The 23713-nt window shown below is 42.4% G+C and overlaps 1 protein-coding gene across 1 annotated transcript; it reads left to right on the forward strand.

Annotated features, from left to right (window-relative positions):
* The first annotated feature begins 10263 nt into the window (after nt 1-10263).
* LOC119718789 (adhesion G-protein coupled receptor G6-like) lies at nt 10264-22437 on the forward strand. The gene is made up of 18 exons (XM_038188211.1): nt 10264-10535; nt 12007-12276; nt 12569-12817; nt 12961-13329; nt 13492-13767; nt 14019-14252; nt 14386-14490; nt 14744-14868; nt 15086-15229; nt 15345-15756; nt 16051-16229; nt 16356-16508; nt 18052-18185; nt 18324-18423; nt 18626-18791; nt 18922-18988; nt 19432-19702; nt 20519-22437. Exons 2-18 carry the CDS (start codon nt 12156-12158, stop codon nt 20735-20737), a joined length of 3324 nt encoding a protein of 1107 aa, XP_038044139.1. The 5' UTR covers nt 10264-10535; nt 12007-12155; the 3' UTR covers nt 20738-22437.
* Nucleotides 22438-23713: the final 1276 nt, after the last annotated feature.

Here is a 23713-nt window from a genome sequence, read left to right on the forward strand (position 1 = left end):
TCAAGGCTTTTAATAAGGGAATAACAGTGCGAGGAAAATTCGTCTCGGTCCATTAACAGCGGTCACTCCCAAACCCGGTCATTATCACGCAGTGAAGACTGGATCCTCACAGTCACACTGTTATTCCCATTAATAAATACCTTTTTAACGAAATAAACAGTCAAAATGCTCCAATTTTGTGACTTTCTTTCGGTTATATTTCCAGATTTATTGGTGTTCATGTTCATGGGCCATATTTTAACTTATGCGTGGTACCCTGTCTCTTCGATAAGCGTTGTTATATACACCACAGTCGGGCCCAGGCTGTGCTGGACATTGCTGGACAACGTCTTCATTGCGTACGCGTACGACGTCCAGGGCTTGGACTTCTGCTGCCGTAGGCGTAGCGAAACAAATTACAACAATGTTTTCATATTTTTACCTGATGGAGGAAGCTGAAATTTCGTTTACACACTCCTTGTGTCCAGAATTACAAAGATGCTTGTTTTAGGAAAGGTAAATATGTCGTTGGGCGAAGTGTTTAAAGAAAATAAATCGTAGATCTACGCTTTCGTCGTAAACATCCTCAGTATACTGCACTGCTGTATGTACGATGTCCAGTCGTTTTAAAACTTCCTTACGCGCGCGCGCTCCCTTAGCAACTGTGTTGCGTACGCGCGCGTCAGTCTCACGCGAAGGTGGTTGAGCGCATGTGCAGTGCTGTATTGTTACAAGCTGCCGTATGACTGTTGTAAATTTGGCCAATCATTGCCTTCCATGGGGCTGGATCAATGCTGGTTCAGGGGCCATTTTTTTCGCTTGTTCTTTGAAGCCGGTCATTATCACCGTTAATACACGGCCACGTGATCGAGTCTCGACCAATCAGAAACCATCAACTCTCCAAGGTATTTATTAATACCATATATCATGACATCCTCGTCTCCAAACTTTCCTTTGTTGCGTACGCGCGCGTCAGTCTCACGCGAAGGTGGTTGAGCGCATGTGCAGTGCTGTATTGTTACAAGCTGCCGTATGACTGTTGTAAATTTGGCCAATCATTGCCTTCCATGGGGCTGGATCAATGCTGGTTCAGGGGCCATTTTTTTCGCTTGTTCTTTGAAGCCGGTCATTATCACCGTTAATGCACGGCCACGTGATCGAGTCTCGACCAATCAGAAACCATCAACTCTCCAAGGTATTTATTAATACCATATATCATGACATCCTCGTCTCCAAACTTTCCTTTTATGGTGTCAAAGGATGCGCCTTTAAATGGTTCACGACACTATAAAACAGCTTGGTTGAAGATTGATTGAAATAACCAATGTATTGATTAAAACAACCAACTTATTGGAAGATATGTGTCCAACCAACGGGATTGTTTGGACACATATCTACCAATATTGGTTATTTCAACCAATCTGTTTAATTACCTGGCTGATATGCAACAACATAGGCCTACTGTTGCCAATAACCTCCCCTCAGCCCGGGGAGTTGTCACTCATGGTGTTCCCCACGGCTCCATACTTGATCTTCTTTTCTTGGTTACATTAATGATCTACAAAATTCTTCCTCTTTGTTATCCTTTCTCTTATTTGCCGATGATACCATCATTATTTATGCAGATTCTTATTTTCAGTCTCTCACTCAAACTCTCATGCGCCGCCAGCCCCCCCCCCCCGCTTCGCCGCATGGATATGGGCTTATAGGCCTACATACAAAAGGCAAAAGTCTTCTTATTATTTTTAGAGGCGTGACCTAAACTGAAATAAGACATATTTTTAACATATTATGTGGGAATTGTCGTAATGTTTCTGTACAGACACGGAGATCCCTGTCATCACCTGCCCGGCCGATCGGACCATCGAGACAGATACAAACCAGAACTTCGCTACACTCAGTTTACCCGATGCAGCCTCCGCGTCTGACAACAGCGGGAAGTTCGAAATCACCATTGACGTGGATGGATCTACGCGCCGTGTAAATGATATACTCAGTTTCAGTCTTGCGCAGTCTGTGCACACATTGCAGTACACTGCCGAAGATGCTAGCAACAACGATGCAACGTGCCGCACGCAAATCACTGTCATAGGTAAGCAGTTATTTTCAGTTTTTACACCCGCAAACTTTAAACATCGAAAACATTGGGTTTTTTTCAGGTTGTTTTTCGAAACCATACTCCAAAAATTGAGTAGCCATTGCGATTTATCGTCACATTATGGTATCAAAGTTGACTTCCATGAGAACCTTAGAAATGAAAAGAGAAGCCCTCACGTTAACTATTTTTATGTACCGGCATTATCCAAAAGGGTAGAGTCTTTTTATTAAAGAGACGTGTTAGACCTCTTCAAATAAGTGATTGTTCATACAATAATCCTTCTTTTCTTTTTCTGTTACCTACCAGTTGTTCTGAGATAACCGAGATTGGTTAAAATCTGAACGTGGTACCAGTCCTGGTTTCGACGATCTTCGCTCATCGGTTGTTAAAATCTGCCATTTCTCTCATCTCTGCTCCTCTAGCTCATATTTTCAATTTCTCTCTTTCTTGCGGTATCGTTCCCTTGAGTCTGAAAGTTGCTAAGGTCACTACTGTCTTTAAGAGTGGCGACCCTCATGATATCTGCAATGACTGTCCTATGTCTGTTCTGCCTATATTCTCTAAAATACTTGAAAGAATTGTGTATAATAGACTAAAAAAATCCAACTTTATTATTCTCTTTAACCATCAATTCGGTTTCCGTCCAGGCTGTTCCACATACATGGCTCTCATTCACCTTACCGACTGCATATCTAGTTCTCTGCCCGATAAACTGTGTTGAATTACCTGGCTGATATGCAACAATATAGGCCTACTGTTGCCAATAACCTTCCCTCAGCCCGGGGAGTTGTCACTCATGGTGTTCCCCACGGCTCCATACTTGATCCTCTTCTTTTCTTGGTTTACATTAATGATCTACAAAATTCTTCCTCTTTGTTATCCTTTCTCTTATTTGCCGATGATACCATCATTATTTATGCAGATTTTTATTTTCAGTCTCTCACTCAAACTCTCATGCGCCGCCAGCCCCCCCCCCCCCCCGGCTTCGCCGCATGGATATGGGCTTATAGGCCTACATACAAAAGGCAAAAGTCTTCTTATTATTTTTAGAGGCGTGACCTAAACTGAAATAAGACATATTTTTAACATATTATGTGGGAATTGTCGTAATGTTTCTGTACAGACACGGAGATCCCTGTCATCACCTGCCCGGCCGATCGGACCATCGAGACAGATACAAACCAGAACTTCGCTACACTCAGTTTACCCAATGCAGCCTCCGCGTCTGACAACAGCGGGAAGTTCGAAATCACCATTGACGTGGATGGATCTACGCGCCGTGTAAATGATATACTCAGTTTCAGTCTTGCGCAGTCTGTGCACACATTGCAGTACACTGCCGAAGATGCTAGCAACAACGATGCAACGTGCCGCACGCAAATCACTGTCATAGGTAAGCAGTTATTTTCAGTTTTTACACCCGCAAACTTTAAACATCGAAAACATTGGGTTTTTTTCAGGTTGTTTTTCGAAACCATACTCCAAAAATTGAGTAGCCATTGCGATTTATCGTCACATTATGGTATCAAAGTTGACTTCCATGAGAACCTTAGAAATGAAAAGAGAAGCCCTCACGTTAACTATTTTTATGTACCGGCATTATCCAAAAGGGTAGAGTCTTTTTATTAAAGAGACGTGTTAGACCTCTTCAAATAAGTGATTGTTCATACACTAATCCTTCTTTTCTTTTTCTGTTACCTACCAGTTGTTCTGAGATAACCGAGATTGGTTAAAATCTGAACGTGGTACCAGTCCTGGTTTTGACGACCTTCGCTCATCGGTTGTTAAAATCTGCCATTTCTCTCATCTCTGCTCCTCTAGCTCATATTTTCAATTTCTCTCTTTCTTGCGGTATCGTTCCCTTGAGTCTGAAAGTTGCTAAGGTCACTACTGTCTTTAAGAGTGGCGACCCTCATGATATCTGCAATGACTGTCCTATGTCTGTTCTGCCTATATTCTCTAAAATACTTGAAAGAATTGTGTATAATAGACTAAAAAAATCCAACTTTATTATTCTCTTTAACCATCAATTCGGTTTCCGTCCAGGCTGTTCCACATACATGGCTCTCATTCACCTTACCGACTGCATATCTAGTTCTCTGCCCGATAAACTGTGTTGAATTACCTGGCTGATATGCAACAATATAGGCCTACTGTTGCCAATAACCTCCCCTCAGCCCGGAGAGTTGTCACTCATGGTGTTCCCCACGGCTCCATACTTGATCCTCTTCTTCTTGGTTTACATTAATGATCTACAAAATTCTTCCTCTTTGTTATCCTTTCTCTTATTTGCCGATGATACCATCATTATTTATGCAGATTCTTATTTTCAGTCTCTAACTCAAACTCTCATGCGCCGCCAGCCCCCCCCCCCCCGGCTTCGCCGCATGGATATGGGCTTATAGGCCTAAATACAAAAGGTAAAAGTCTTCTTATTTTAGAGGCGTGACCTAAACTGAAATAAGACATATTTTTAACATATTATGTGGGAATTGTCGTAATGTTTCTGTACAGACACGGAGATCCCTGTCATCACCTGCCCGGCCGATCGGACCATCGAGACAGATACAAACCAGAACTTCGCTACACTCAGTTTACCCGATGCAGCCTCCGCGTCTGACAACAGCGGGAAGTTCGAAATCACCATTGACGTGGATGGATCTACGCGCCGTGTAAATGATATACTCAGTTTCAGTCTTGCGCAGCCTGTGCACACATTGCAGTACACTGCCGAAGATGCTAGCAACAACAATGCAACGTGCCGCTCGCAAATCACTGTCATAGGTAAGCAGTTATTTTCAGTTTTTACACCCGCAAACTTTAAACATCGAAAACATTGTTTTTTTCAGGTTGTTTTTCGAAACCATACTCCAAAAATTGAGCAGCCATTGCGATTTATCGTCACTTTATGGTATCAAAGTTACGGAAGCGTAGAAGGGCCAAAAGAAATGAAGAAAAAGTTAGCTCCTATCTCGCCGAGGCGAATTACTATTTTGTATCGGTGAGCGTCGGGCACAACAATGGCGATCCCTCCGGGTCCTATGGAACGCCAAAGAGGCATCGGCGTAGCCAGGGTTTTTATCCTAGGGGACTTGGAGGGGGGGGGGGGGGCTTGAGGTTACAATTGAGGGGCGCCCCAAAATTTCATCCGAGCTGAAAGGCCGTGAGACAGGGTTCCTTCACCGGATATCCGCCCAATACCCGCCCTAGTCTAGTGTCCCACATACCACTCGGCCGGGCCACTATAGATGCACTACATTAATCCGTGTTCCACTCGCGCTGGCGGGATAACTAACTACCACTATTCATATTATAAGATGGAATTTTGCGTCGGGGTGATATAAATTAAATTATAGGTTTTGCCCTTCACCGACGTTTAAACACTGTATACTCAGTGTGTTACCTCCCGAGTGAAAGATGGAAAATCACTTGGGTGGGACTCGAACCCACGACCTCCTGCTTTCTAGTGCAGATGTCTTACCACTTGACCACCGAGCTAACCGACCACCAAGCTAACTATCTACCCGCTGCTATGTACATCAGATTCGAACCAGCAGACCGATCCCGTTAGCTCGGTGGTCGAGTGGTAAGACATCTGCACTAGAAAGCAGGAGGTCGTGGGTTCGAGTCCCACCCGAGTGATTTTTCCATCTTTCACTCGGGAGGTAACACACTGAGTATACAGTGTTTAAACGTCGGTGAAGGGCAAAACCTATAATTTGGTACCACTATTCAATTTCCAAGGGACCGTAATAAACAGCCACTCGCGAAAAAAAATCGTAGAAAATCGCCGGAAAAATTGACTTAGGCCTATATTCTTCCAGGTAGTCATGGTAACTCATATTGAGGTGTTTTTCTACGGATGCCAAATTTTCAGGGGGGGGGGGCGACTGGGCGTGCGAACTTTTTATGGGGCGGGGCGTGATAGGCTTTTGAAATCGGTGTTGAAATATCGCAATCGGTCATGGATTTTCGCGATTGGTGATGAACTTTGCAATCGTTGACGATGCAGAAACGTCAATACTGGTCACCGATTCGGCTGACCTAAAAGGCGCACGTGGGGAAAATCGTTCTAAAGGTAATTCCCCAATCTTTTTTTCTAGGAATCCTCACAAGTTGTTATTTTACGAGTAGTTGAACACCAATAATATTCCGAATTTAAGCTTAATATGTTGCAGACGCTTGTGTTACATCTCCTATCACCGAGGTCAAGCTCGGATTTTGCCGAGCAAAGAAAGCATGGTCAGTGGCCGGTTTTGCCGCAACGTTGACGTATATATGACATGCGCGTTATTAGCATATTAATTAGCGTGACTCTGCGTGACTTCGCGTGGGCCTCTGTATAGACTGATTGGTAGAAAACTCGTGAAGGAGGGAGTCGTAAACTTTGTAACTGCATTCCATATGGATAGAACCTTATTAATATTCGTGACGCTTAAAAATATTGAAAAATGACGAACTCAAAGCCTATTTTTCTATTGTAATGAAAAATACTGAATAGTAGGATCATGATAGGGAAAGAAACTCCAAAAGTGCCTCTGAGATACGGCCTTCAAAACGGGAGAAATTGATGTTAACAGATTTTAGCCCACGAACATCAAAATGTCTGTGTAACGGTAATTTGAGCTTGTTTCATTCAAAATCGGTCGTAACAATCGCAAGGCGGAACATTACAGGCACGACGAATAGCGATACTCCTGGGTGATATGGAACGCCAAAGAGGCATTTAATGTGATCAACGAATCGGCGATGCACTTTATCGATAGGCAGTGGTTTTGCAATCGATTATTGACTGTCACAATCGGTGATGGATTTTTGCGAGTGGTGATGATTTTTGCGATCTTTGATCAACATTGGCAAAACTAACACCCTAATCACCCATACAGGGCTGTATTCTATAATAACTCTTCTAGTACGTCCGATAATTGAAATAATTTATGTAATAATAAAGTTGTCCTTTCTTGTTTGTTAAGAATAAATTAAGAAAGAAAACGAAGTTCAGTGGGCGGCAACAGGTGATTTATCCACTTGCAATGCCAGGTCCATTAGCGTACGGGATGAGGATGACCCAGCCAACTATTCAACATTATAATTGCATCTCTCAGAGGGCAGAAAAGTAATTACTGTAATGTTCCGCCTCGCGGGCTAAAATCTGTTAACATCAATTTCTCCCCTTTTGAAGGCCGCATCTCAGAAACACTTTTGGAGTTTCTTTCCCTATCATGATCCTACTATTCAGTTTTTTTCATTACAATAGAAAAATAGGCTTTGAGTTCGTCATTTTTCAATATTTTAAGCGTCACGAATATTAATAAGGTTCTATCCATATGGAATGCAGTTACAAAGTTTACGACTCCCTCCTTCACGAGTTCTCTACCAATGCAATATTAACTTTTTGGTTGGCTTACATTGGTCTATACAGAGGCCCACGCGAAGTCACGCAGAGTCACGCTAATTAATATGCTAATAACGCGCATGTCAAATATACGTCAACGTTGCGGCAAAACCGGCCACTGACCATGTTTTTTTTTGCTCGGCAAAATCCGAGCTTGACCTCGGTGATAGGAGATGTAACACAAGCGTCTGCAACATATTAAGCTTAAATTCGGAATATTATTGGTGTTCAACTACTCGTGAAATAACAACTTGTGAGGATTCCTAGAAAAAAAGATTGGGGAACCTTTAGAACGATTTTCCCCACGTGCGTCTTTTAGGTCAGCTTAATCGGTGACCAGTATTGACGTTTCTGCATCGTGAAAGTTCATCAACGATTGCAAAGTTCATCACCAATCGCGAAAATCCATGACCGATTGCGATATTTCAACACCGATTTCAAAAGCCTATCACGCCCCGCCCCATAAAAAGTTCGCACGCCCAGTCGCCCCCCCCCCCACTGAAAATTTGGCATCCGTAGAAAAACACCTCAATATGAGTTACCATGACTACCTGGAAGAATATAGGCCCAAGTCAATTTTTTCCAGCGATTTTCTGAGATTTTTTTTTCGCGAGTGGCTGTTTATTACGGTCCCTTGGAAATTGAATAGTGGTAGTTAGTTATCCCGCGAGCGCGAGTGGAACACGGATTAATGTAGTGCATCTATAGTGGCCCGGCCGAGTGGTATGTGGGACACTAGACCCCTAGGATAAAAACCCTGGCTACGCCGATGCCTCTTTGGTGTTCCATAGGACCCGGAGGGATCGCCATTGTTGAGCCCGACGCTCACCGATACAAAATAGTAACTCGCCGCGGCGACATAGTAACTCGCCGCGGCGAGATAGTAACTCGCCGCGGCGAGATAGTAATTCGCCGCGGCGAGATAGGAGCTAATTTTTTCTTAATTTCTTTTGGCCCTTCTACGCTTCCGTAGTACAAGAACGATTTCAGGTCATATAGCGGAAGTGCCGTTTCTTGGTTAGCCTTGACCAAGGCTATCAGCTTGTTCCCATACGAGCTTGTTCCCGCTACCGCACACCGCGCGCGCGGTATAGTACAACTAGTGATTGTGTCGCGGCGCGCGCGGTGTGCGGTAGCGGGAACAAGCTCGTATGGGAACAAACTGATAGCCTTGGTCAAGGCTATTTCTTGATCCATGGTTTCATAAAGGCCGCGCAGTCTATTTTAGTAACTTTTGGAAATTTTTAATTTTTTTTTGGTTTGACGACAGGTAGGTAAAAAAAAAAAAAATTTAAAAAAAAAACATTCCCCCCCCAAATTCCCCCCCCAAAAAACCTTACAAAAAAAAAATTCCAAAAAAAAAACATTCCACAAAAAAAACGCGCGGCCTTTATGAAACCATGGACCAAGAAACGGCACTTCCGCTATGGCCTGAAATCGTACTTGACATTATGGACATGAAGTACGGCAATGCCCGCGTACCAAACCTTCGTTTCGTGAAGTGTCAAAAAAAAAAAATCCCCCCCCCAAAAAAATAAAAAAAAAAAAATTCAAAAAAAAAAAAAAAATCCCCCCCCCCAAATTTCCACAAAATTAAAATAAAAAATTATCCGGCATTATCCAAAAGCGTAGAGTCTTTTTATTATAGAGACGTGTTAGACCTCTTCAAATAAGTGATTGTTCATACACTAATCCTTCTTCTCTTTTTTTGTTACCCACCAGTTGTTCTGAGATAACCGAGATTGGTTAAAATCTGAACAGTGGTACCAGTCCTTGTTTTGATGATCTTCGCTCATCGGTTGTTAAAATCTGCCATTTCTCTCATCTCTGCTCTTCTAGCTCATATTTTTAATTTATCTCTTTTTTGGCGGTATCGTTCCTTGAGTCTGAAAGGGGTAAAGGTCACTCCTGTCTTTAAAAGTGGCGACCCTCGTGATATCTGCAATGACTGTCCTATGTCTGTTCTGCCTATATTCGCTAAAATACTTGAAAGGATTGTGTATAATAGACTATTTAAAATAAATCCAACTTTATTATTCTGTCTAACCAACAATTTGGTTTACGTCCAGGCTGTTCCACATACATGGCTCTCATTCACCTTACCGACCGCATATCTAGTTCTCTGCCCGATAAACTGTGTACTCCCGGTGTTTTCATTGACTTATCAAAGGCTTTTAATACCATATATCATGACATCCTCGTCTCCAAACTTTCCTTTTATGGTGTCAGAGGATGCGCCTTTAAATGGTTCACGACACTCTAAAACAGCTTGGTTGAAGATTGATTGAAATAACCAATGTATTGATTAAAACAACCAACTTATTGGGAGATATGTGTCCAACCAACCGGATTGTTTGGACAGTCATATCTACCAATATTGGTTATTTCAACCAATCTGTTTAATTATCTGGCTGATATGCAACAACGTAGGCCTACTGTTGCCAATAACCTTCCCTCAGCCCGGGGAGTTGTCACTCATGGTGTTCCCCACGGCTCCATACTTGATCTTCTTTTCTTGGTTACATTAATGATCTACAAAATTCTTCCTCTTTGTTATCCTTTCTCTTATTTGCCGATGATACCATCATTATTTATGCAGATTCTTATTTTCAGTCTCTCACTCAAACTCTCATGCGCCGCCAGCCCCCCCCCCGGCTTCGCCGCATGGATATGGGCTTATATAGGCCTACATACAAAAGGCAAAAGTCTTCTTATTTTAGAGGCGTGACCTAAACTGAAATAAGACATATGCCTAACATATTATGTGGGAATTGTCGTAATGTTTCTGTACAGACACGGAGATCCCTGTCATCACCTGCCCGGCCGATCGGACCATCGAGACAGATACAAACCAGAACTTCGCTACACTCAGTTTACCCGATGCAGCCTCCGCGTCTGACAACAGCGGGAAGTTCGAAATCACCATTGACGTGGATGGATCTACGCGCCGTGTCAATGATATACTCAGTTTCAGTCTTGCGCAGTCTGTGCACACATTGCAGTACATTGCCGAAGATGCTAGCAACAACAATGCAACGTGCCGCACGCAAATCACTGTCATAGGTAAGCAGTTATTTTCAGTGTTTACACCCGCAAACTTTAAACATCGAAAACATTGGGGTTTTTTCAGGTTGTTTTTCGAAACCATACTCCAAAAATTGAGTAGCCATTGCGATTTATCGTCATATTATGGTATCAAAGTTGACTTCCATGAGAACCTTAGAAATGAAAAGGGAAGCCCTCACGTTAACTCTGTTTATGCACCGGCATTATCCAAAAGGGTAGAGTCTTTTTATTAAAGAGACGTGTTAGACCTCTTCAAATAAGTGATTATATTCATACACTAGTCCTTCTTCTCTTTTTCTGTTACCTACCAGTTGTTCTGAGATAACCGATATTGGTTAAAATTTGAACAGTGGTACTAGTCCTGGTTTTGACGATCTTCGCTCATCGGTTGATAAAATCTGCCATTTCTCTCATCTCTGTTCCTCTAGCTCATATTTTCAATTTATCTCTTTCTTGCGGTATCGTTCCCTTGAGTCTGAAAGTTGCTAAGTTCCCTCCTGTCTTTAAAAGTGGCGACCCTCGTGATGTCTGCAATTACTGTCCTATGTCTGTTCTGCCTATATTCTCTAATATACTTGAAAGGATTGTGTATAATAGACTTAAAAATCCAACTTTATTATTCTCTCTAACCAACAATTCGGTTTCCGTCCAGGCTGTTCCACCCACATGGCTCTCATTCACCTTACCGACTGCATATCTAGTTCTCTGCCCGATAAACTGTGTTAAATTACCTGGCTGATATGCAACAATATAGGCCTACTGTTGCCAATAACCTCCCCTCAGCCCGGGGAGTTGTCACTCATGGTGTTCCCCAAGGCTCCATACTTGATCCTCTTCTTTTCTTGGTATACATTAATGATCTACAAAATTCTTCCTCTTTGTTATTCTTTCTCTTTTGCCGAGGATACCATCATTATTTATGCAGATTCTTCTTTTCAGTCCCTCACTCAAACTCTCAACTCTGAGCTTATTAAAGTCTCCTCTTGGTTCAACTTCAATAAAATGTCTCTTAATCCTGAAAAATGCAAATCCCAATGCTCACACTTTCTGTATCAATATTGACAACACAGTACAGGGGGTAGAAGAAAGATGGAGGAGAGCCAAAATTATTTTTTTTGCTAGATCCGATATGCCGGCCCCTGTCCTCTGACAAACTCACTGACTGTGTCACCGAGTACAAATAATACCCTAAACTGACACTTTTGGGTCCAGCACGGCTATGCATATCATGTTACTTTCTGGAAGGATCTCAAGCCGTATAGCGTTGGGTGATGCAAGTAGGGGCTTAGGGACAGCCGGCCCTCTCATTTAAGCCTTGAATACGTAGTCAATATCCTCAATAGCCATGCAAAAATGGTCTGGGTCCAAATGAGCTATTTTGGATCATCGAGTAGTAGTACTCCTAACAGGTATGGCGAGTTAACTACTAATGTAAATGTGTATGAAGATTAATAGTATTTCCTTACAGAAAATAAGCCGCCCGTCATTACCTGTCCATCCGATCAAACCACCGAGGCGGATACAAACCAGAACTTTGCTACGGTCATCCTTCCTCATCCTGTCTCTGCATACGACAACAGCGGATGGTTGGAAGTCACCATTGATGTAGATGGTTCCATGCATCTTGTAAATGACAGCATCAGTTTGAGCGTTGCGCAGTCTGTACACACATTGCAGTACACTGCCAAAGATGCCATCAACAACGTTGCAAACTGCAGCATGCAAATCACTGTCATAGGTAGGCGGTCATTTCAAATGTTAACACCCGAACACTTTTCTGCGAAACCATACCCCAAAATGTTGCATTGCAGGACATCGATTAATCCAGCGGTTTTTAATCGTTTATAAGCCTATACTAGTCCTCTTCGTATCGTCTGCATGCGATGCGTACGTGTACCAAACTTAATCGTGTTTGATACATTTTTCTAGAAACCACGTCACGTTTTCGTCGACGATCAATTAAGTACAGTTGTGTCATACGGTCACGTGTCCACTTTCATTCTCTCCTAACTAATCTCTTTGCGTCACAGATCTGACTCCACCTACTTTCACCACCGGTTGCCCGGGCGACATTTATCGTCTAGTGGACCTCAACATAGAATCAGTCCCCGTGGCGTGGCCTAACGTGACAGCATCAGATCCAAACTCGCCGTTGCTATGGAACCCTAGCCATCACCCTGGTGACATGTTCCCCGTCGGTAATGTTACCATGGTAACCTACACAGTCGCAGACCAAGACGGGAACGTTGCGTCTTGTAAATTCACGGTGGCAGTAACAGGTCTGTACTTATATCTCCAAGACAAAAACACCTACATTTCTGTTTCTGTTTCATAAATTTACTGGGTTTTGTATGACTTCATAAGATACTTCATAAGAGATGCACATTATTAAACATGGGGTGTCATCGTTCTCACTTTCAAGGGCTTAAACTCCGCTGTCCAGCCAATATCACAGCTGCCACTGATCCCGGAAGTAACGCCACCTCTGTTTCATGGGCTCAGCCCAAAGTGATTTTCACCGGCTCACCTCAGGGGCAGAGCACCAGTGCGATACGTGTTCATCTTGATCACGTGTCACTAGGGGACCACTTGATTGGCTCTGATGATGATGACGTCGATGATGACGATGCAAGTGGTAGTGGTGATATATACTCCCGTGATGATGTAGGGACAACAATCCGCTTGCTGTCCGAGCACCACCCTGGAGAGTCCTTCAGTATCGGATCAACTCCTGTTTTCTACCGGGTAGGGGGAACGGAGATCGAATGCGATTTTCTCGTCATTGTCGAAGGTAAAATATGCTGTTTCGGTTACCAATTTGTTTTGTAGCTTTCCACTATTTCAGTGTGATGCATACCCCCCTCTTTTATAAAAGGTTTAAACTGAACATAACATACCAAACCGTAATAGGACACACCGGCCTGTAATTGGAGTTAATGTTGTTCCCTTTTAGATAATGAGCCTCCTAAACTTGACGACTGTCCAGCTGACGTCATCATCCCAGTCAGCTCATCGTCCAATCAGGTACATCACAGGTGGATTCCTCCAACGGCCTCTGACAACTCTGGTCGTGAAGTGGAGGTGACGTTCAGTTGCTCAGGAGCCACAGCCGGTGACTGCGACCAAGCTGGCAACGGAACCTTTTTAGTTGGAGATTCCACAATCACGTACCAAGCTGAAGATGCGTCTGGGAATGAGAATGTTTGCACGTTTACTGTGACGGTTACAGGTTAGTGTCAATTCAAACTTTAATATTAAATATTTTGATTTGGTTTGCTGTACAGATTTCATTGACTCCAATTACCTGTTTTTGTTCACTTTCATAGGCATGAGTAGAAACTTGTGCCCTCTAAGATTCTAACCGTCTATCTACGTGCATTGTTTGTGATGTGTTCCTCAATAAGAATTAAGATTTCTTCCTCAATTTCACAAACAGGATAGCTCTGCAGTTAGTTATAATTTTTTGGTCTTCTTTCTCAGTTGTGGAAATCGTTTGTCCAGCAAATGTTTCGGCATTAGCAAGTCCGGGTCTTAACAGTACAAGTGTGAACTGGTTGGAACCGGATCTAACTGGATGGAACGGACCAACAAACGTTACCTCAAGCAACAATTCTGGTGATGAATTGTTGATAGGAACTCACCGAGTAGACTATCAGCAATGGTTTGCGGCATACAACCTGCACTTCGAATGTTCATTCTCTGTTGTGGTACAAGGTGAGATATTCCGAGTATTTTAAGACTTAATTGGCAAAGATATAGTTCAAAGAGTTTGTTTGAACCCCTATCAAAACAATTCAAAATAACTGAGTGAGAGATTAGGAAACGCTTTGTCGTGCTTTCACAACAGGTCAGTGCCCAACCAACACAACCAATGACGGTCTGAGATGGCCTGTAGCAGTAGCTGGATCCACTGCCAAGTCTGTCCAACGATGTCCACTGACAACTGAAAATGGTTTGACTTTAGAATCCGTCACAGTCTTTGAAACATTCACCATAGTCCAAAATGTTCCTTGCTCTGCCTGTTGTATCCAATCTTTCTTGTAATATTCGCGACAGTCTCTCCGCCTCGATTTTTCCTTTTTTTTCGTTTGCTGTTTCTTGGCCGCAAGTCTCACTTATATCGCATGTATTCGCACAACTCAGTTTCTTCTGATAAAATGGTTTTGCTCATCTGAATTATTGCTTTTTGATCACCCTAAATGAAGCCGGTGAACCCGAAGCCGTCCGAAACTGTTTAAAGTTGGAGGCGCCTCTCTACTTCCGATGGGAGAAGCAGGAGACTCGTGGCTGCGGGGACAAGAAGGAAGTGTCTCTCAAAAACGTCGTCAAGGTAATTTGTTTTATCTCAGGACGTTAGGTAATCCAAATTAGATGATGGCTCAATTTTCAAAAAGGCATTCTAATATGGTGGCTCTTACAGAAAGGTCCTAGTTTATGAATCACACTGCATGTGTTTACTTGAGTAAATTGTGAAAAACTGGTGGCAGATGCGGTGTTTTAAAAAGCTTAGATATGCAGATGTGACCATGAACCATATTTGTTGACAGGTTGAGGTAAGCAGAGGCAATGCAGTCGAAGTGGCCGAGTTTCTGGCCAATCAGACGTCAGAGTCATCTAAGGAGGCAGAAGATGTTGCGGTGGTTGCCAGCATTTTGAAGAACATCGCAAAAGCAGGATCGGGGGACAAAGAGGTATGTTGAATTACCATTCCGGAGAGGGGACTTTTTACATGGTTAAAAAAAAAGCGATGTGAAACAGCGATATGGTTATGTAACTGAAGTTACTTTTAATCATGATTTCTTGAAGGTGACAGAACTAGTGCTGGAGACTGTCAGCAATGTCATTATGAGTGTTGGGCCTGAAACTCCTGACTCCGAGCCCACTCAGATCGAGGCTGGTACCTCCTCAGCCATCATTCAGTCCGTAGAGACTCAAATCTCCCTGACACTTCAGCAAGAGGGTAAGGTCAGTATACGTCAGGACTCCATTCACGTGGAGGCGGTCAGTCTTGAGCCAAACCAGACCAGGAACGGACTCAGCTTCATGTCCGTGAAACAGTCCAATGTGACGTATCCTGGACAAGGGTCACCGCAAGAGGGCACCCTTGCCGGTACCGAGGTCGAGACTTTGTACTCCAGTGTAATACCGGAGGATCTCGATGTCTTGGCATCGGCTCGGTTGCCTAGCAACATCATCAATTTGTTACCGTCCCCTAATGGTAAGTTCATCATGTGTGATCAAAGATTATGTGAATAATCGATATTTGATAAGATAAAAAAGAGGGTGGGGCTATGCGGTGCTTGCTAAAGTCTACTTTGCAAACAATGGTTAAAATCGTGCGTACGTGTGTCCTCAAGCAAGAGATTGACGCACTGCTGTTCCTTGTTGGAAGTGGAGTTAAACATCTTTCAGGGATGACATTATGAAATGTTGTTTGTTGATAAGAGTTTCGGGGGAAGTGCAAACCAAATATGAAAAACGTACCTCTTTAAACTATTTCTTCAAAATGTAGCTCAGCTGAAAGCCAGTTTCCTGATCTACGCTGATGACACGTTGTTCCAGTCTGCTTCGATCAGGGAGCATCGAGGGGAGGGTAACTCGACGCGTAAGGTCGCTGGATCTGTCGTCTCACTGACTGTGGAGAATGTTGAACTTGTCAACCTCACAGAACCAGTTGTGATTGAATTCAAGGTGATCATGAGAATATACCTGTTTATCCAGAGTAGAATAATGTCCATTAGGCTAATCATTTCAGATTTTACCCTCACTCAATTGTGTGTACCTTTTATCAAACTTCCAATTTTGAAACTTTATTAGGAGGAATCAAGCGAAGTCCAATGCGTGTCCTGGGACTTTGAGCTGGAAGATGGAGTCGGCGATTGGACAACAGATGGATGCGCGCTTGCTGAAGTGACCAATAAGACGATCGTGTGTAATTGCTCTCATGCCACCAACTTTGCAATCCTAGTGGTATGTATAGTTCAATCTTATTGTGATTTCAAACTACTTACATAAAGCTTTTTCCATTTAAAGGAAACATGCAGTCCAAAATTTTCATAACGTATTTTATTTTATATATACATTCATTTATGTGTATTAAATGTGAATTAAAAGCAGAACTGGTTCTGGTGTACGTTTAGTGTGGTAATTTGCCGTCCAAAATTGAACCCCCCCCCCTTTTTGATTTTCGCGGCAACTCCAAATGAGGGCGCTGTTCATGACATAAACAAAGGCAGAGAAATCCAGGGCCCGTAAATGACGTCTGGGTACGAGACGGATTAGCGAAGCTACTGTGCTGTGTGTATGTGCAGCCGCCGCGTACCCGTACGTGGCATTATATGCACACGTACGAATGTGTCTACATGGGATATGTACAGTACACGTGGACGTGCCACGGTGCCACCGTTGTCGAATGAACACAACGACGACCGTCATGACCGTAAAAGTTCCGAAGACCGTCCTCTTCTTTCCTTAGCGAATCCGATGAAAATGGTACAGATTCGTCCGATTCGAATCAGAGTTCTAATGATTCAGATACTGACTCGATGTTTTTTTTAGGGGCATGCCCAAGTTGCTGTACAGACCAGCATCAAAGCACGACGGCTCAAAGTGCAGCGCAGAGGGCCGCGAACTCACTGGGCCCGGACCACTTTGCTCTGGTATTTACCTTCACTTTGGCTCTCCAAATGCTCCGATATTTCGGATTTACTGGAAACAAATGAAGGCTTACTCCATCCTTGGTAGTTTTGCTACACCCAGCAGCCACACACCTTGTCGGCATGGCCGAAAATCGGGTGTTATTTCTCCTCGATTCCGAACGAAACACCAGAAAAACTTTCAGTGCCGCAATGTATATGTACATGTATTATGATGCACGCCGCAATGCCGGTGCCCCCGCAGCGCGGCAAGTCTCTGCCTTCGCTTGCGTCATACCCCTCGCGAAGTTTTATGTTAATGAAGCTTCCCTTTGTGGGGCGGAGTAGTTTGACCAAACATGTTCACAAATTATTTTCCCCCATTTATCTTAGAAAATAAACACCGCCATACACAAAAGATTGTTAAGAACATCATCCTTTATTGATTTAAGCAAAAAAAATGCAATCAAAATTTTATTTCATGTTCCCTTTAAGAATACGACAATTGCAGGCTCAGAATAAACTCCCGCAAGTTGTACCAAGCTTAGACCATGGAGCACATCACAAAGCAAAAGAGCACCTCTTTCAGTTCAAAGAAAGAGTGACACTACTTTAAGCCATACGAAAAGGGAAGGTCGGTTAAGTCAGGAAAAGAAGGACATTTATCGGGAAAAATACATTGGTCTATAGAATTTACATGATTTCCCTGTTATAACATTTATGAAATGCCTACGTTCAAGGCCAACAAGACACTTTATCTTCATTCGCTGAATGTATCTCCACAGTTGTAATTAGGAGATCATTTTATTTTGTTGGATACATAGATGCCATATCAGGAATATTGTCTGGATTGGTAACTGGTTTGTCGTTCATTTCAGGATGTGAAGGGCCAAGCACCTGATGATAAAGATGAAACTCCTGCTAAGCGAGCGCTTGATGTCATCAGCCAGGTTGGCGCTGCACTTTCAATCATAGCTCTGGCTATCACGCTGATTATATACTTAGCTATCAGGTAAGATCATTTTAATGAAACGATCAAAAAAATTAAACCCAACCATGTTTCTCTACAGCTTATTACTCATACGTTCCATGTGTTGTCTTGTCGCTGTCGTGTTAAAATTTCAACAACAAAATCTTTACCCTTTCGTAGGAAACTGCGAAGTGGCAAATCTCGTCAGATCTTCATCAATTTCTGCTTCTCGTTGTTCATGTTGTACATCGTCTTTGTTGCCGGCGTCGACAATGCTAAGGTAAGCAATGTTACATAACGCAGGAAACTTTTCAGTTTAATTTAAGGGGCGATAGATGTGTGGAGCCACCAAGAAGTCAAAAGTGGCCAGGGCCGGTCGGTAAAGTCAGTTTCCATATCTTGAAAAGCACTCATTGTAACGTCCTTTGTAAATAGCATCTTGATTTTAAATTATAAAGATTATATCTACTTCAATTTAAAAGGGCTCCGGAGGTGGTTGTGTGTTCGTGGCTGCTTTACTCCACTACTTGACTCTGTCCACTATGATGTGGATGGCCGTTGAAGCCAGGAACATGTACGTCAGTACGGTGAAGGTGTTCCCAGAAGACGCGCCTCGATACATGCTCAAAGCTTGCCTCATCGCTTGGGGTAAGTTTTCTGTCTAAAGTCAAACGTTTTTCTTTTTCAAATGGAAACCAAGCAAAATCATTATCATCAGTTCAATCAAGATTTGAATCAAGTTGAATCAAGAATACGATTTTAATCTCCCCCTTTTTAGGTTCACCATTGATTGTGTTGATAATCACATTGGCTGCAGCATCACATCACTATGCCAACGAACATTAGTAAGTAAATGATCATGCTAGCTTGTAGATTCATCCAATTACTCACTATCCTCTCTTTACCTAATTATTATTCTTATAGAGAAGTTCCCGAAACGTCGGCTTTGTCCCAAACTCCTGCTTACTTCACTGTATGCTGGGAATTTACGGACCTTCTGCAATCTAAACTACTCTAAATTTTATTCTCTTACGAATATGATTTTTACTCCTCAGGCAGACCTTGGACCCATAATGAACCGAATTCTCCAGAGTCAAGTCAGAGGTCTTCAATTTCTTAACACAAGCCGAATCTGGAAACAAAGACAAAGTCCCGAAAATGTCCAAAGATTTATACAAATGCGACTTTGAAACATTATGCAGGTTATATAGCACTGTATTAAAAATGGTATTACCTATACCTAGCCTAATATTCATCAAAATGATCATGAATACTCCTTCGTTTGCAGCTGCTTCCTTGAGCCCGGTCTTGTTCTGTACCTCGGCCTCCTTGCTCCAATTGGTCTCATCCTCCTCCACAACATCATCACCTTCGTTTTGGTCATGCGCAGTCTCCTGAAGGTCAAAGAGGCATCTCGCTCCCAGCAGATCTCCAAACGCCTCCAGAATGCCGCGGGAATCTCCGCCCTCATGGGCTTGACCTGGTGTTTTGGGTTCCTGGCGATCAATGAGGCAGCTTTTGCATTTCAGCTCATCTTCTGTCTGGCCAACTCCTTGCAGGTGGGTTTTTCATTCCATGGCACCTCATTTGAGGGCAGTACAACCACACTTACCACACTTTTACCAACTTTGTAGATCACTCTCTTGAGACGTGACTCTGTCGAGTTTAACTACCGGGACAGGGTCTTGTGGCTTCCCTTGAGCTCTGTTGCCCCAAAGAGTTTGTTTTACAGGTACATGTACAATCATTAGATGTAATCAAGTAGACTCTCGTTCCTCCATGGCGTATCGTATCTTCATTCTTCCTAACACCGCTTGTGGGCTAAGGGTTATGGCGAATGAGGTATAGTTTTAACGGCCTCATGCACTGTGTAGTTCCATACCAAGAACTATATTTCCTATAGAAGCGTGAATTTATATTGGGTTCTTGTCCTCCAAGTTTCGCCAAACGCAGGCAAAAGGGGCACTCACACAGGATAACTCCAGAGACACTCGAATTTATTCAGCAAAACTCTGCGGTGAAATTGCCGCACCGCTACCAGAACATGAACTGCTGATTCGCAGCATAGAAAAACACAGGCAGACACAACTTCGCGCTACTTGTAACAAAGGAACTAGGTCAGCGCAGTGTTAACGACGCACCTTCGGAGCCCTCCGTCGGCGGCTATAGTGAGCAAAAAAGAAAAAAAAAAGCTATACAAACTGTCCGTAACACTCCATTTCTCTCTTGCTTTTTTCATTTTGTAGGTGTAGACCCTTGCTTTGTGGCTTGTTTAAAAAAAATCATGTAAAGTAGGGGCGGGAACTACGTACCAACATCAATTTTGTGAACGTACGGAGTCTCTTTGAAGTCGTAATTATTTGCTCCCATTGTAGGGCGTGGTTGTGTTCATCATGTTCTGCGCTCGACGCGAGGAGGTCCGCACCGCCCTGGCCCCTTACATGAAGCGCATCTGCTGCGGCCGGGAATGCCGTCTGCCCACGCTGCATCCTGAAAAGTCCAACGAGTCAGAATTGGTGTCAGCGACGGCTCACACTTCTCCGTCAGCCGGGCAGACTGCAGATATGGAGATCTCTGTGTCAACACCGCAATAGGAAGGTTTTGTTGCAATTTCAAAGAAAGCCTTACCGTCAAGGTTGAACCATTCTTGTGTCGTACATTTGCTAAGTTATAGTTGAGGTACCATTATAACAGGTAACGTAAAGCAGATATGGACGCCCTCCAAGCCCTAAAACGTCATGTTCTATGTTTGATAATCAATACCTTTTGGTGTCTCATTTCATAAAATGTTTAGCATATTTCATAAACTGCTTAGCATGTTTTAAGCTGTGTTTAAATTATAATACTGCAAGGAATTTGGTAAATAGTAATGAAACGCAGAGCTTTTTTCATAATTAGTTGATTATTCTCAAATGTATAACATTTGAACAATTTATTTCGACATGAAATCTGATGAAATCAACCTGAGTCAAGATGCAAACAAGAGGTTGATTCGCGTGTATATTTCCTATGGCAAATAATTGTAATCGGAAACCGCTTCGTTATTTTACGATCAAAATACAGCATTTTATGGCGTATCGATTAAAAATATCGAGTCTCAAATATTTAGCATAATTGATATTCTGCAGCCTGTTAATGATTGCTACAGTTTACATACATTAAAACACTGTATATTGATATTTCTAGCGATATTTTCTTCTTTTTTACCACTGGATGCCCAACTTGAAAGCCATGAGGCATACCCAATGCTGAGCAGATACGAATCCCTCAACCCATGAAGAAACTTAAATATGTGACCTACTGAGGCAAAATGAGGAATGTCCCCCAAAATCTTGTTTTGAGTAATCGACGCCTGAAGTCGGATATATACTAGAAAAATCATGTCAAAAATTAATCGATATTGATTGTTTTGTATTTTTGAGTAGCCTAGGTATTCAGGATTCAAACTATTCATTTTTGTTGGGGAAAAATACCAACAAAAGTGGAAAAAGTGAAGAACGTTTTTCACTGCCTTTGGTGGTGTAATGTGTGTCCTTTTTTTCAAAGCCATTTTTTTTTTCGAAATGAGGTTAGCGAAACTTGGCAGGACACTGTTGAAGTTCCTGCGTCATATCTTTGGAATAAATTAAGCTACAGAAATAAATTTGGTATCATTGGAAGCCAATGATTTGTGCTTGAACATGATATGTACACATCGTGAAAAGTCAAAGGTGGGGGTTATTCCTCATTATGCTATGGGAGGTCAGATATGCATAATTATATTGACTAAATTCGCTGCTTCGGCAGGTTGCATAATAGTTATAACACATTGGTACAATATAACGAATTGTAAGTATTACTCAGCATTAGAATACGGTTTGCATGTAATACAAATCCAAATTCGAAGAGGCTTAAGATTTTAAATTTTAAATCGGCAAAGCATGTGGAGGACTTAAACAAGTTTATTCATCAGGGAATTAATGGTGATAGTTGTTAAATCGAAAGTAGGTCTGTACTACAAAAAAATGTCATTAGGCCACTTAAGGTAAGCCTGTGTGTAAACTTGTTCTTTACACGTAGGATGTACAGCACCAATTTCCTTGTAGATGACCATTTTGTTGGTTGTTATTTGTGCGTTTCTCTGGATTTCGAAGCTATAGCCTATACTTCGCCCGGTGCATTTCAATTCACACTATTTCCGCATACCATTCCGGACTCCATTTTGAATAAAAAAAGTATTAAAGGAACCATCCCCATTCTGCACTATTTTCTGTACTGACTGGAGGTAAACCCCCTGGGACTATTCAACTTTTTTACACACAAATTCTTGATCGAATTCCTTCCACATACGGTCTGCATAACCATCCGCCACAAACTGCAAGACAGAATAAACAATAAAGACTAGTCAAGAGAAAGTAGAAAAAAATGTGTGTTATTTATAAGAACAAAGGGGCTTTTATTTGCATTATGGCGCTATGTCCCTAAAGTAAGCTCAGTAGCCCGTTCGTGCCGTACTCCATGTACTGTATATCAAAGTTGGAAACTTCCATAAAATATCGTTTGATTTCCGCATTCCCAAACCTCTTCCCAGTTTTCCTATGATATTGTCATGCATGTGGTGTATACGATGGGCCGGACTTAACCCATTTGTTGCTGCCCGAGGTAATCCTATACAAAAGCACTACCTTGCTGCAGTTGACAGTGAGTCAGAGACACACAGGATAAATTTAAAGTCTTGCACCAGGAACTAGTGGGATGTAAACACGCATTTTGGAATGTGTATCCTTGTGGAGTCATTTTTTTTTTCGAGTACTAAAGTTCTCGAGTTTAAAAGTGTACTTTCAAAATGCTCTTATTTTAACCAGAAGTAACTTCCTGGGCCGACATTCAGGCTTTATATCCCTTACATAAAATACTTCGATTTGCGGCTGATCAACACACCTTAGGGAATTCCTAGTGTTTGAGTAAACTCCATGATATCTATTTCGTGAGAACCTCGTGGAGACGTATTCACCTATATAAATAGCTCTGTGGAGACGTATACAATCTTTTGTTCCCTATTGTGCACATGTCCTCACAGGGTACCGTGTACCAGATCACATAAACAGCCGAACTTGCACCCAGCTGACCCTAGCTGTGGGCGCATGTCTGACTGTTTTCTGGTGTTTTTTTTTTCAAAGCAGACGGGGTCCTAAAAAACAGTCTGTGTTGTAACCATTTACAACTCTGGTAGGGCTGACCCTGAACGCAAGTCCAATGTCACGTTACCAGCTTTAACTGGTTTGGAAAAACAACAAAGAAAATTGTTGACAAAGGTCGCTGCCAAGTCTTTGGCGCTCACTTTAATTTGTTGCTGGAGCATAAAAAAATATGTAATTATGGGATGAATTTTCTTTTCATCGGGATGATGATTGACGTGTCCAATGCTGTAAAAAAAAAGGTGTCATTTTTATCGGTAATTGAAGCGTGAATTTCCGGGACCCATTTTATATATTGGCAAAACCAGTCCCAATTATGGCTTTTGTTCACTTGACGAAAGGACCCGCACACTTATTATTGTTTCGATTTCATGTGAAAGACCATTTATTTTC

The sequence above is a fragment of the Patiria miniata genome, unplaced genomic scaffold (genome assembly GCF_015706575.1).
Source record: "Patiria miniata isolate m_02_andy unplaced genomic scaffold, ASM1570657v1 HiC_scaffold_7, whole genome shotgun sequence".
Lineage (NCBI taxonomy): Eukaryota > Metazoa > Echinodermata > Asteroidea > Valvatida > Asterinidae > Patiria > Patiria miniata.